We start from the raw sequence: 14,708 nt of genomic DNA, 5'->3' as shown, positions 1-14,708 counted from the left end.
CTCTCTTCTCCCTCAGTCCAGCTTCCTCTACCTTCCACAGCCTCCACATGGCTCCTGCCCTTGTGCTTCTAGCCCCAGTGAGAAATCATGACTACTAGCCCCACTGCTGCTGGACTGTGACCCTCCCAACCAAATGACACCCTTCAGAAGCCTTCGTTATGGCTGATCCCCATCTTCTCTGGTCTTTTCAACCCCTCTCTCTAGAAGAGCTTCCCATAAGTGTGTAATTGTTCTTAAGTCTTTCCCAACTGAAAACAAAAACCCTTCCTCAACTGATCTTCCTCCCCTTGCTCCTTTATAGCTAAAATTCTCAGGATTTTGTGCCCTGGGTGCCTGTCCCCTCCTCTTCCCCACCCTCTCCCTTCAGAAGCCCCTCCTGCCAGGTCAGTAGCAGCCTGTGTATTGAACCCGGCGGCCACTGCCAGACCTCGCCTTCAACAGTGTTGACACACTGGCCACTCTTTTCTTTTTCTCTAATTAAGCTCTTTATTATGGAACTTTCAAACATACAGAAAAGCAGAGAACATGTATTAAACCTCCATGTACCTATTTACTCAGCTTCAAAGTTATTAACATTTATTTATCCTTGTTTCCTCTACTGCTCCCTCAGTGCCCCCACCATTTGCTGGACTATTTTAAAGCTTATTTTAGGCACTTCGCCACTTTTTCCTTAAATACTTTGGTATATGTCTCTAACTGATAAGGATTTTTTAATTTACCAAAGCATAATTCCTTTTATAATTTATAAGAAAATGAACAAAAGTTCCTTAATTATCTCTAACATTCGGTCTATGTTTAATTTTCTCTGATTGTCTCAAAAATTTTGTTCAACTCAGGACGCAAACAAGGTCCCACTTGGCCACTATGTCTCTTAAGTCTCTTTTAGTTGACAATAATCAGACAGTCCCCCTTCTTTTTTTAATGCCACATATTTGTTGAAGAAAGGGAGCCATTTACCAGCTATGGGCCGAAGGCTCACGTGGGTACATCCTTCCCCACCTGTTGTCCTGAACGCTGGGTATCTCCTCCAGGGGCCACCTACTCTGTCATGCCCCACACCTGTTTCGTCCCCATATCCTGTGGATTCTGCCTCCGAAATCTCTCTCCTTCCCCTCTCCTCCCTGCTCTCGCTGGGTGGCTCCTGCGGCCTGCAGTGGGCCTCCACTTGCAGGGAGAGTGTTCCAAATACACATCTGACCGTTTCACTCACCCTCCTCCCTGCGTCAACCCTCACAATCAAGTCTGGAGCCTTCCCCTGGCCCTCAGGCCCTGTTCCCTGCCTCCTCTCTTCCTGCCCTGTTCCTGCTCTCTGGCTCTGGCCACATGGCCTTGCTGGTAGCTTCTTGGACATGTGGTGCAGTTTCCTCTATTGGGGACACTCTGCATCATCCCACCCCCTACTCCCTTCACTGGCTGCTACTTCCTATAGATGCCTAAGACATCACCTCCCCTAGGAAGCCTTCCTGACCCCCCAGCCCAGTTTGAACTGTTGGAGCCTGGCTGGCCAGCAGGGAAGGCAGCCTGGGGTGAGCAGGTCTGGGTGGGTGGGTCAGGGTACCCGGGTACCACTGCCCATATAGCCCTCATTGTTTGCTGTGCCCTGCTTCTCATGGACACCCCATGCTCTCCTGGCAGCAACGAGTTCAGCAGGCTGGTGGCGGGGGAGTACCTCAGCTTCTTCGACTTCTCGGGCTTGACTCTGGACAGAGCGCTCAGGTCAGTGGGGCTGGGGCGGTGCAGTGCCCACGGAGGTACAGGCTGCACATCTGGATTCTCCTGCCAGCTCCATCATAAACTTGACCCCTCTGGGGAGGCTAGGGAAGGGGCCCTCAGGGCAGCAGCCTTCCAGCGACTCAGCGAGTGCCCTCTTCGTGGTGGGTGCTGAGGCCTGTGAAGGTAAGATTGTGTCCTGACTCTAGGAGAGCAAAGAAAGCGACACCTCTACCCCCTTCCGACTTTCCCACAGTTGTTGAGGGAGATTTGATCTCAGGTCCCATTGGTGCTTGGACCCAGGGAGTAGCTCTCAGGAGGGCCCAGAGCAGGACGGTGCGGCCCAGTGTCTAGCAGGCCTTGAGACTGAGCCAGCAGGGTGGCACCAGGCCAGAGTCCTCGGGGGAGGGACCACACAGTCTGAGCTAATGGCTGGGTGGTCCTTGCATATTAGACCTTCTCCTTGTGTCCCATGTGTCTCTTATACTTTTTAAAAACATGTATTTTCCATTCTTTTGTCTCTGCTCAGTTGGGCTATTTTCATTCTCTCTCTTTTTATATTTATTGAGTTTTTACTTTCTATTATTATACTTTTCAGTTCTAGAATTTTCATTTTGTTAAAAATATTTCTTACAGATTCTAATGCTCTGGGGGAATTCCCCACCTTTTCATTTGTTCTCTTCATTTCCCCCTCTGTTTTCTTGACATATTAGCCATAGTTCTTTCAAAGTCCTTGTCTGCTCGCCCCAATACCTGAATCATCTGTTTCTGTTTCTATTGTCTATTTTTTCCTTCTGATCCCATCAAAGGGGGCCTGTCTGTATGCTTAGTGATGTTTTAATTAGATGCTGTACATTTTGTATAGAATTATGGCTGCTCTAGATCATTCTATGTACATTTAGAGAGGGTCTGCCGTGTCCTTTGCTATGCAGTTAGAGGGAGGCAGAGGGGACCGTCCTAATCCAGCCAGGGCTGGGTTGAGGAGAGGTTTAGGGCTCACCCCATCCCAGGGGCAGGTCCTGTCAGGCTTGCCCCAGGGAGCCTGGTGTGTCCATGGGGCCTCTCCTTTTGGTGGATCATGAATCTTAATTTTGTCTCCTCGATGTGGCAAGACTGTAAAAAAAACCAAATCCCTCTTCTTGACTGAGGCTTTCTGCTTAGCTTTTTAAGTCCTGCCCCACACATGTCAGAATTTGGCAAATCTCTCAAAGGAAAACTGGCCTGGTGTCTACAGCCCCTCGAGTCTCTGGGTTTGTCTCTTCAGCTCTGTGAGGCCACCACAAGTCCTGCCTCCTGCCTGGGCCCATAATCATCAGCACCCAGGGAACAAGCAGCTGCAGACTGGCCCGCCTCTCTCTCCAGAGTCTTGGCCCTTCTGGTGTTTGTCGTGTTAGTGGTGTTCTGATAGTGTAGGCGAGATGTATTCTGCCTGGCTTTTCCCAGTGTTCTCAGTGGACGTGTCAGTTGGCCGCAAGCTGCTGTAGCCTGAGCTTAGGCTGCAGTTTGCATTGGCATGAGGAGGACTGGTTGGAGAAGGTGTTTGGTGGGTCAGCTCATGATCAGAGGCTGGGCTGCAGGACCTTGTGTATCAGCCCAATAGATTGAGGCTATCCTGCACAGGCACTGGGGAGCCACAGCAGGTGCTGGGTATAAAGCAGGATTTGGGAGGCGCTGCTGATAGCAGCATGCTGGCAGCTATTGATCCAGAGGCGTCAGGCTTCTGAAGAGGGCCGGGTGGGAGGAGACAAGGCCTGAGTTTGGTGGCAGCTGTGCTGTGCTGGGGCTTGGTGATGATCCCCAGGGAAGGGGTGCTTAAGAGAGGGAGTAGGAGCTGGGATGGATGGCTCATCGGTAGGACAGGCTAAGGCTGGGATGGGGGATGCGTTTTCAGAAAGTTCCGGTGGAGTGTGAGAAGGGAGAGGGGACAGACAGAGCTGGGGGCCAGCTGAGGTAAGAGAACAGGGAGAGGAGGAAAACTGGACAGCAGATGGAGTGTTTGTATAGCAGTTGATTGATTGGGATGGAACTGTGGTCAGCGGTTTTATCTGCCTCGGGAAGCCTCAGAGGGTAAGGACTGGCCAAGTGGGGCTCACAGGTCCCAGGGTGCCTTAGAAGCAGCGTGAGGGAGGAGGAAGCGAAGTGGGCATTACAGAAACCAAAGGGACCATTGCAAAACTAGGAGCCAATTAGCTTCATGAGCCCAGGATGACAGAGACACAAACGGTCAGCTTGCAATTTCCCCCAGGTGAAGGACCCGGCCCCATCTTCCAGCCCCTCTGATTTGGGGATCAGCTGCCGGGGCTCCTGAAAGCTGGTGACCTTTGAATTGGGCCTTGGGAGGGATTTGGAGCTTGGACGTTATTCTGAAGGCTCTGGGGAGCCGGTGACAAGTTTTAAGCAGGGGCGAGTCTTGACTGCATGTGTGTTTAGAAAGACCACTGGTGTCTGCAGGGGGATGTGTTGGGCGGTGCAGGGGTACACCTGTCTGGGGGCTGCTGCAGGTGTCCTGGGCACATGAGGAGGCCGGAGGAGGCCGGTGACAGCTCAGACTTGGGGTGGGAGGACAGGGAGGGAGGACAGGGTTGTGCTCAGGGCTCAGCTGGTGGCACATAGAGTGAGTATGACTGAGGTAGAGCAGTCAGAGGGGCAGGTGGGGTCAGTCTGGGCCCAGGCATAGAGGAGAGAGGAAGGAGTGGGCATTTATCCCAAGAAGAGCTGATGCCAACACCCAGATGTTCCTCTGTCTTTGTTCCTCGAACTCTGTCCGCTGCCTACTTCCAAAAGGTCCCTGGAGGGCAATGAGGACTGAAACTCCAGAAGCTGTCCTGGGGGCCAGGGGCCTCCCTCGGGTCTGGTGCTGGGGAATTAGAGCGTTGCCCCCGGGCTGGCGTGAGTGTGTGTGTGTGTGTGTGTGTGTGTGTGGTGGGGTGGGGGTTCCTACGCTGAGTGAGGCCCCGACTGACTGAGGCTCTGGGAGGCCCTTGTCATCTTTGACCCCCCCCCCCCCAGAACCTTCCTGAAGGCCTTCCCGCTGATGGGAGAGACGCAGGAGCGGGAGCGGGTCCTTACTCACTTCTCCCGCCGGTATTGCCAGTGCAACCCTGATGACAGCACCTCGGAAGGTACGGCCACCTGCCCCCTTCTGCCTGACCCACCCTGCCGCTCCCCGCCAGGCCTTGGCTTCCTCCTGCCCCTGTCCACCTGCCACTTCTGTCCTGGTCAATAAATATCGAGTGACTAAACGATAGCACATGGAATGGGCACTGCCTGCTGGGCAGGAGACCTCCAAATGTCTTGCCCATTGTCATCCCCCAGGCCTGAAACCCTCCATCCTTGAGGTGCCGGATCTGGGTCTGCATTCTCCCTGGGCCCCTGTTGCAAGGCTGATTCTGTGTGGGGGGAGTTCTGATGTGGGGTCTGGGCTAGGGCCCTCTTAGGGGCCTGACCTCCTTTAAGGATGGACCTGAGCTCCAGAAACTGGAGGACTAGGCCAGTTACTGGAAGAGACACAGGCCATGGTAGATACATGGCCTGGAAACCAGAGCCATTCCTGGGTCTGAGGTTCAAGGTGAGTTTGGCCACAGGAGACAGGAGTTTGGACTAGAGCGGGCCCAGGGTGGCCGAGTCTCCTCTGAGGGAGGGGTTGGCTCTGACCTTGTGCAGGCAAGTGACTGCAGTCCTGCAGTAGGGGTAGGGCAGGGAGCATCCTGTAGGCCCTGGGCCCTGTGATGCATTTAGCAGGTGACTGGCCTCTTCCAGTCTCCAAGACCTTCCGGCTGGCTCTGTCATGAGACAAGGGGGTGCCTGGGGTGGGAATGAGTGGGTCCTCACACTGAGGGTGCCACCGTCTCTGATTTAGATGGCATCCACACGCTCACCTGTGCCCTGATGCTGCTCAACACGGACCTGCACGGACATGTGAGTTGGGGAGGGAGGGAGTGTAGTGTCATCTCACTGACTCACCCAGGTTGTCTAGGGAAGAGCCCTTTCTCCAGCCCCCTTCCTGAGACCTACTGCTTAGTGGCCCTGTTTCTTTAGCAGACCTGAGGGCTGGGCAGTGTGGCCTCTAGACATGGCCCTGCCCTAGTTTATCCACCTGAGAGGTGCTTTGGTGCCCGCCCAAGCAGGGCAGTGACAGCTGAGGCTCGCAGGAATTCCGATGTGCAAAGTAAGATGCGGGACCCTAGCTGTGCCCAGGCCAGACGTTGCTAAAAGATCATATGCTCTTCCTACCCCTCGTCCTGCAAGCCCAAATGTGGCCCCCTTGAAATGCCACCCCCCCGGCAGCCCCTACCAGTCCAATGGCAGTTTCCCTCAAGAGGCATTCTCGTCACCCTGCCCCTACCAGGCAAACAGTAAAGTAACAGATGGGTGCCCAGGTGGGCTGTGGGGCTGTGTCTGTCCGGGCCCTGGGCTTTCTCAATGCTGCTCTCACTCAACAACTCCTTTTTCCTCCATCTGCTCCGGGGACCCCCTCTGGGCTCTCTTGCCCTCTCTCAGGTGGTAAGTGTAGCCTCTGGTGTGCATGCCCTGTGAGCCTAGACCCTCATCTCCATGTCCCCTTCCATGTCCCCCATCACTGTGTCTGACCCCACCAATCACTGCCCCGTCATTGCTCACCGAGCTCAGAGCCCCCTGTTGGGATGGGGATGTTTTAGTGACTCATGGGGACAACAGGCCAGCATCTCTGGCTCCAGAGTTAACCCAGAAGCCCAGGGCACATAGGGTGGAAGAAAGAACGGGGACAGACCTGACTTCAGATCTTACTCTTGCCTCCACGTCGTAGCTCTGGGACCTTGGACAGGACACTGGCCCTCTCTGAGCCTCAGGGGCTGCATCTGTGAGAGGTGGGAGTAATGATTTCCCCACATCATTCTGGGAGGGCTGAGAGGTAATATACACAACACCAAGTGCCAAGGTCTGGCACCTAGTAAGGATTTAGTTACGGGTAATGTTAGTATGTGAGAATAACAATAATATTCATTATTACTGTTAACATTTAAGTGATGCAGAACCTGAAGGCCCAGCCTACAGATCCCTGCACAGTCATGAATGCAAAGGCTGCAGTCTTATAGCAGCCTGAGTGGGCAAGGGCACGCTGGGGCACCTGGCATGGGGAGGTGAGAGCCTCGGTGACCTTGGGAGGAAGAGTAGTCATGTGACAACTTTGGTTATGTCCACCTGGGCCCATGGCCTGAGTGTGGACAGGAGGGAAGATGTGTAACATGGGAATGTCACCAGAGCTAACACCTATTAGCCAGCTAATATTCTCCCAAGACCAGCTCACTTTTTCATGGAGAGCAAGTGTTGCTAGCACACCTTAAAGGAACATTAAACACACCCCACCTACCTTTGGCCAGGCCTGAGAGCAACCTCAGGACCCAGCCATTGCTGTGCCAAGCCCTGGATGCCCCTCTCCATGGCCAAGAGCTGCTAAGGAGGGCAGCAGCCGCTACTCAGTGAAACCCCTGAGCTCGGTGGGCTCAGCTGCCCATGGCGCCACATTAATGCCTGTAACTGAAGAGAAACATCAACACCTTCATGGATCAGAGGTGGGTGGGGCAGGTTGTCCATATTAGCAGCCAAAGACCTTGAGGATTTCTCTCTAGAGGCAATATTGCTAAATGATCAGGGGTCAGGAGTGAGGGTTGCCAGTGTCTCCACACAATAGCTGTGTGGCCTGGGGCAGATTACTTAACTCGCTAAACCTCAGTTCCCCCATTGTAAAGTCCCGTTTGCCCAGGGCCTGGTTGTTGCAGTTACTGTGAGCTGTCCAAAGGACCCCCATGGAAGCAGTGTCCCCTGCTGTGTGCCTTCTCCCTCTCTCCCCGGCCTCACTGCCATGCCTCAAGGGAGGAGTGGCCCTGATGAGTGGCAGTGAAGGATGGGTCTGTGGCCAGGCGGGCCATCACTCTTCTGCTGGGAGACAGAGGCTTGTGGGAGGGTCTGAGGGTCAAGGACAGCCTGGGAGGCCCTGTTGATCCAAATGGGGTGAGGTGGGGAGAGCGGAGCTGGGAACTTGGAGGTCTCAACTCATTCCCCTCCCCTCAACTTTGGAATGATCTGGATACTTGTCTTTTTTTTCCTTTTTCTTTTCTGCCTACATATCTTTTTGCCTGGTTGTTGTTGTTATATTTTAAATCAGATAACTTTCCTGGTATGATTTTCCTTCTTTGTAATTTGTTGTCTTGCTTCACTGTCCAGAGAGAGATCAGTTTTAGTAGCTGTTTCATGTGGGCTTGAAAAGAAAGTGTATTCTGCAGTTGTTGGTTGTAATGTCCTATATGTATCGTTAAGGTCAAATCTTTTCACTGTGTTGTGAAAATCTTGTATCTCTTCAGTGATTTTTTTATCATGGCAAAATATACATAACATAAAGTTTACCATTTTAAAGTATAGGATTCAGTGGCATTAAGCACATTCACGTGACGTGCAACCATCACTACTCTGGTCCTAGAACTTTTTCTTCGTCACCCCAAAAGGAAACCCTGTACCTATCAGCAGTCACTCCCCATTCTCTCCTCTCCCAGCCCCTGGCAACCACTAACCTGCTTCCTGTCTCTACAGATCTGCCTCTTCTGGATATGTCATGTAAGCGGAATCATACGATATGCAGCCTGTTGGGCCTGACTTCTGTAGTTAGCATAGTGTTTTCAAGGTTATATGAGAAAGTTCTAGAGATTACTTGCACAGCAATGTAAATAGCTTTAATACTACTGAACTGTACACTTAAAAATAGTTAAAATGGTAAATTTTCTGTTATGGGTATTTTTCTATGCTCTATACATTTTGTTGTAGAGTGTATTGGCAGTTCATTCCTCCTTATGGCTGAATAATATTCCATTGCAAGGATGTGCCACATTTTGTTTATTCATTCATCCCTTGCTGGGTATTTGGGTTGTTTCCACCGTTTGGTTGTTGTGAATAGTGTTACGAACATTTATGTACAAGTTTTTGTTTGAACACCTGTTTTCAATTCCTCGGAGTAAACTAGCTGGGACAAAGGGCAAGTCTATGTTTAACTTTTGTTTTTAATCCTAGAGAAGCATTTTATGCGACTGGTCTATGTTTAACTTTTTGATGAATGGTGAAACTGTTTTCCATAGTGGGTGAACCATTTTAAATTCCCACCAGGAATGTATGAGAGTTTCAAATTCTCCATATCTTCACCAACGCTTCTCCCTCCCCCACAACACACACACTTTTAAAAAATCATTGCTGTCCTAGTGGGTAGGTTTGGGTTTTGATTTGCATTTCCCCAGTGATTAATGATGCTGATGTTGAGTACCTTTTATGTGCTAGTTGGCAATTTGTATATCTTCTTTGGAGCAATGTCTATTCATAGCCTTGTCTATTTTTTTAAATTTTTAAAATGTTATTTTAAAAATTGTGGTAAAAATATCCATAACACAAAATTTACCATTTTACCCATTTTTATGCATATAGTTCAGTAGTGTTAAGGCTTTTTATGTTGTTGTGCAAACCATCTCCAGAACTCTTTTATTTTCCCAAACTGAAACTCTATACCCATTAAACTCATTTCCACCTCCTCCCAGCTCCTGGCAGCCACCACTCAACTTTCTGTCTCTGTGAATTTGACTACTCTAGATACCTCTTGTAAGCGAAATCATACAGAATTTGTGTTTTTGTGACTGGCTATGTCACTTGGCATAATGTCCTCAAGGTTTATCCATGTTGAAGCATGTGTCAGAATTTCCTTCCTTTTTACGGCTGAATAATATTCTGTTGTATGTAAATACCTCATTTTGTTTATATGCTCATCTGCTGGTGGATACTGGCTTGCTTCTACCTTTTGGCTACTGTGCACAATGTCAGTATGAGCATTGGTGTGCAAATATTTTTTCAAGACTCTGCTTTCAGTTTTTATATACACCTAGAAGTGGTATTGCTGGATCGTATGGTAATGTTATTTTTAACTTTTTGAGAAACAGCCATTCTGTCTTCCAGAGATTGCAGTATTTTACATTCCCACCAGCAATGCACAAGGGTCCCAGTTTTTCCACATCCTCACTAACTTCCTATTTTCTTTATTTTGATAGTAGCCATCCTAATGGGTGCGAAGTGACATCTCATTGTGTTTTGATCTGTGTTTCCCTAATGATTAGTGATGGTGAACATCTTTTCATGTGCTTGTTGACCATTAATGTATCTTCTTTGGACAAATGTCTATTCAAGTCTTTTGCCCATTTTTAATTGGGTTGTTTTTTGTTGTTGAGCTGTAAGGGTTCTTTATATGTTCTGGATACTAGACCCTTATCAGATATATGGTTTGGAATTTCCCCCGTTCTGTAGGTTGTTTTTTTACTCTCTTGATAGTGTCTTTTGATGCACAAAAGCTTTACATTTTTAAAAAATATATCTATTGATTTCAGAGAGAGGAAGGGAGAGGGAGAGAGAGAGAAACATCCATGATGAGAGAGCCATTGATCGGCTGCCTCCTGCACGCCCCCAACTGGGGATCCAGCCCGCAACCCGGGCATGTGCCCTGACCGGGAATCGAACCACCATCTCCTGGATCCTAGGTCGGTGCCCAACCGCTGAGCCAGGCCCAGCCAGGCAAGCTTTAAATTTTTATGAAGTCCAATTTATCTAATTTTTCCTCTGTTGCCTGCTTTGGTGTCCTGTTTAAGTAATCATTGCCAAATACAGGGTCATGAAGATGTACCCCTATGTTATAGGTTTAGCTCTTATGTTTTGATCTTTGCCCCATTTTGAGTTAATTTTTGTTTATAGTGTGAGATAAGTGTCCAGCTTTATTCTTTTGCTTGTGGATATCCAATTGTCCCAGCACCATTTGTTGAAGAGGCTATTCTTTCCCCATTGGAAGGTCTTGGCATACTTGTCAGAAATCAGTTTACCGCACTGGCCAGTGTGGCAGTGGTTAGAGCATCAGCCCTCGAACTGAAGGGTTGTAGGTTTGATTCCTGGTCAAGGGCACATACCTGGGTTGCAGGTTCAATCCCTGGCCCTAGTCAGGGCACATGCAGGAGGCAACCAATTGATGTGTCTCTCTCACATCAACATTTTTTTTCTTCTCCCTCCCTATCCCTTCCTCTCTCTCTAAAATCAATGAAAACATACTTAAAAAAATGAATTTACCAAAGATGAATGGGTTTATTCCTGGACTCTTAATTCTATTCTATCCATCTATCTGTCTATTGTTATGCCATTTCCTCAATGTTTTGATTATGCTAGCCTTGTAGTAAGTTTTATTTATTTATTTATTTATTTATTTATTTATTTATTTATTTAATATATCTTTATTGATTTCGGAGAGAGGAAAGGAGAGGGAGAGAGAGATAGAAACATCAATGATGAGAGTCATTGACTGGCCTGCAGCCCAGGCATGTGCCCTGACCAGGAATCGAACCCTGATCGCCTGGATCTTAGGTCGACGCTCAACCGCTGAGCCAGGCCCGGCCGGGCCCTTGTAGTAAGTTTTAAGATCAAGAGGTGCTAGTCTTCCAACTTTGTTCTTTCTCAAGATTATTTTGGGATCCCTTGCAATTCCATATGAATTTGAGGACAAGCTTTTATATTTCTGCAAAAAAGGCCATTGGAATTTTGATAGATTGCATTAAATCTATAGGTCAGTTTGAAGAGTTTTAGTGTTTTAACTATATGAAGTCTTCCAATCCATGATCACAAGATGTCTTTCTATGTATTTAGATCTATAATTTCTTTCAGCAAACATTTGTAGTTTTCATTGTGCAAGTCTTTCACCTCCTTGGTTAAATTTGTTCTCAAAAAAATTTTTTAAAATTCTCACCTGAGGATATGTTTATTGACTTGAGTATTGACTTGAGAGAGAGAGGACGGGGGAGAGAGAGAGAGAGAGAGAGAGAGAGAAACATCGATGTGAGAGAGAAACATTGACCAGTTGCCTCCCATACTTGCAACCTAGGTATGTGCCCTGACTGGGAATCAAACCCTCGACCTTCCGGTTTACGGGAGGATGTTCCAACCAACTGAGCCACACCAGCCAGGGTGGTTAAATTTATTAAGTATTTTATTCTTTTTTTTAGAAATTCTCATCTGAGGATATTTTTCCCCCATAGATTTTTAAAGAGAGTGGGAAGGAGGGGGGGTTGAGAGAGAGAGAGAAACATCGATTGGTTGCCTCCCATGTGCACCCCAACCGGGGACTGAACCCACAACCTGGGAATGTACCCTGACCGGAAATCGAACCAGCGACCTTTTGGTGCATGGTATGACACTCAACCAACTGAGCCACACTAGCCAGGGCACAATATGCACTCTTGACTTACTGAAGTACTCTTACCAATTCCTGGGCAACAAACTAATCTTAAAGCGCTTTAACTCCATTTATTGCCCTCTCAACTTATATACTACTGGTATTATGCTTTTTACCCCTTTATTTTTCTTGTTGGCTGGTATCATGGTTTTAACTATTATATCTCTATTTTATTCCCAAGAAAACTTTATTAATAGTGCTTTCCATATCAATAGTCATTTAGATTTGTCCACCCTTTTTGCTGTTCTTTTCTCTCTGCTCCTCATGCTTCCGTCTGGGATACTTTTCCTTCTGCCTGAAGAACTCCCTTTAGTATTTCCTTTCTTACTTTCAATTTTTTTGAAGTATGACTGGGGCGTTTTTTCCCAGGGCCCCTTGTCCTCTATGGGTCCTGAACTCCAATTTTTGTTCTCTAGTCCCATAGATCACCCAGTTGCTCAACCTTTTGGCCAGGGCTCATGTGAATTAGCAGGTGCTTCAAGGGGGAAAGCTGCTCCTTGGTGGGCTCATTTCTCCAGGGTTCCCTTCTTTGCAGGATCTTTACCCTTGAAGTCCTCACTACCTTTATATTTCTCCCAATGCCTTTACCCAGATGCTTTATTAGTATTTTGACCAGCAGCTGTTTCTTCTGAGAGGGTTCATCTGCAACAAGAGAACCTGTTGTTATGAGGACTGGAAAGCTTGCCTGGTTTGTTTTGATTTTGCAGTCCTGACTGACGGCTGGGGAATGTCCAGTGTGTGTGGAACTCAGACAATATTATCAATATTATCAATATTGTCTTCATACTCCTCTATTATGAATGCACACATAAATAGCTATATATGCACATATATCCATACCAACATGCACATGTAAAATATACACATAAACATACAAAACACATTGTATCGAGGCACACATAGGATCTTTTCTCCTTAAACCTTTGGAAAAGGTGTAGAAAATTCTCGCTTGTCAGCTACTTAGAAAGCCTTATATCATGCTTTCTGAATTATTTTCTGTGGTGTCTGACTGTCCCACATGATGTTAACAGATTCTCTTTGCCGAGGTCAATAAATTTGGGAAATTGTCCATGGAATCATCTCCTTGGAGACATCCAACACACTTAAGCATGTTATAGACTCTGAAACATGTAAATAAACTTATTTGATTATGATTTCCCTTTTGGGGGGGAGATCTATTCCATTAGTAGGTAAAACTTGGGAGACACTGCCTTATAGCAAACCTAAACCCACAAAATCCTATGCCAATAAGTAGCTGGTGTTCAAGGGTCTTCGTCTTCATAAAGGTGAAGTGTCATCCAGTGTTTCCTCAAATGTGGATACTACAAGGAGAGTCTGAAAATGTCAGGTGTTGGGTTTGGAGGGCTGGAGCCCCTTTGCTACTTAGTGGGTAGAAAAAGAAGGCAGAACTTGGGGGTACACTTATTCCCAGCTTTTTGTCTGTTTGTACCTCCTGGTGTAAAACCATCTGCTTGGGTTCCTTTGGCCCCAGCCCAGCTCAGCATGGGGCACTCATATGTACTGGTGGGAATTGATTTCTGATTCTCAAAAGACCAAAGTCTCCCTCACTTCACCCACCTCTTGGAGGTCTTGCTGCCCCTCTGTACAGGTGAGAGGGTGAGACAGTTGTGACGGAATACACAGAGATTCTGCTCAGGAGCCAAGAGATCTGGGTTCAAGTTCTGGTGGCTGTGTGACCTTGGGAGAGTTAACCATGGAGTAGCGGGTGAGAGCATAGGCTTTGGTGTCGGATACACTCAGCCCTTCCACTTCCTTGTTGTGTGATCATGGGCAAATCACCTTTCTGCACCTCAGTTTCCTGACCTGTCAAATGGGTATAATGTAACAATCACCTCACCTTCTCCTTGTTGTAAGAAACAGACAAGCTAATGTATGTCAAGTTCAATACCTGGAACATAGTAGGCATCTGGCAAATGTCAACTATTGTAATATTTTATGCAGTCTGACTCCTTCAACTGGGTTTGAGAAGAACCCCAACCTCTCATGATGCTTGAGGATCAAATAGGATCTTGAATGTGAAAAAGTTTTGTAAACTCTTGGAGACAGAGGGAAGTCCTGACCTTGATGCTGCCTCATCCCATCCGGCTGGGCAGGGCAGGTGTGGGGTCCACACCAGCCTCTGCCCCTACTCTCAGGCAGAACCATTTCTCCACTGCAGAACATTGGCAAGAAGATGTCCTGCCAGCAGTTCATTGCCAACTTGGACCAGCTGAATGATGGCCAAGACTTTGCCAAAGACCTGCTGAAGGTATAACCCACTAAGGCTCCCCGTGACCCAGGCTGGACCAGGGTGGGTGGAGAGGAGAATCTGATATTACAGATTCTTAACACTGGGTCAGGGCCACCATGACTTTGGGAGAGAGTTAGAGACCATCCAGCTCAACATTTTACTGTCATGTGTTCTTCGAGTTAGGCAGAGGGGTTGGCTTTGTGAGATTTGTTCTTAGGGCAACATTATCATTTTGTTATGGTAATCATCAACACTGCCAACAATTGTCACAGCTCTCACAGCCATCACCACCACCACTGCCATCAACTTCACCATAGAGAAAAGCCCATTCATTCCTTCAACATCACCAGGAATTAAGGGAATCTAGTTTTCTTTTGAGGCTGAAGCCCAGGGTAGAACTCTGGCCTCTCCATCCTGGTCAGTCCTTGGCTTTGGAGGAAGAAAAGCATGTTTTTTGGAGGTATAAGATGA

The 14,708-nt window shown here is 47.9% G+C and overlaps 1 protein-coding gene across 1 annotated transcript in view; it reads left to right on the top strand.

Annotated features, from left to right (window-relative positions):
* Positions 1 to 14,708, top strand: part of PSD2 (pleckstrin and Sec7 domain containing 2) — a 95,851-nt gene that overhangs the window by 72,669 nt on the left and 8,474 nt on the right. Inside the window, exons 5-8 of the mRNA XM_016214163.2 lie at positions 1,636 to 1,716; positions 4,720 to 4,832; positions 5,570 to 5,628; positions 14,166 to 14,255. Of these exons, the coding sequence (XP_016069649.2) occupies positions 1,636 to 1,716; positions 4,720 to 4,832; positions 5,570 to 5,628; positions 14,166 to 14,255 (343 nt within the window). The remainder of the gene's footprint in view (positions 1 to 1,635; positions 1,717 to 4,719; positions 4,833 to 5,569; positions 5,629 to 14,165; positions 14,256 to 14,708) is intronic.

The sequence above is a fragment of the Miniopterus natalensis genome, chromosome 4 (genome assembly GCF_054644295.1).
Source record: "Miniopterus natalensis isolate mMinNat1 chromosome 4, mMinNat1.hap1, whole genome shotgun sequence".
Classification (NCBI taxonomy): domain Eukaryota; kingdom Metazoa; phylum Chordata; class Mammalia; order Chiroptera; family Miniopteridae; genus Miniopterus; species Miniopterus natalensis.
The sequence above is the reverse complement of the archived record's forward strand: the minus strand, read 5'-3'. Positions and strand labels throughout refer to the sequence as shown.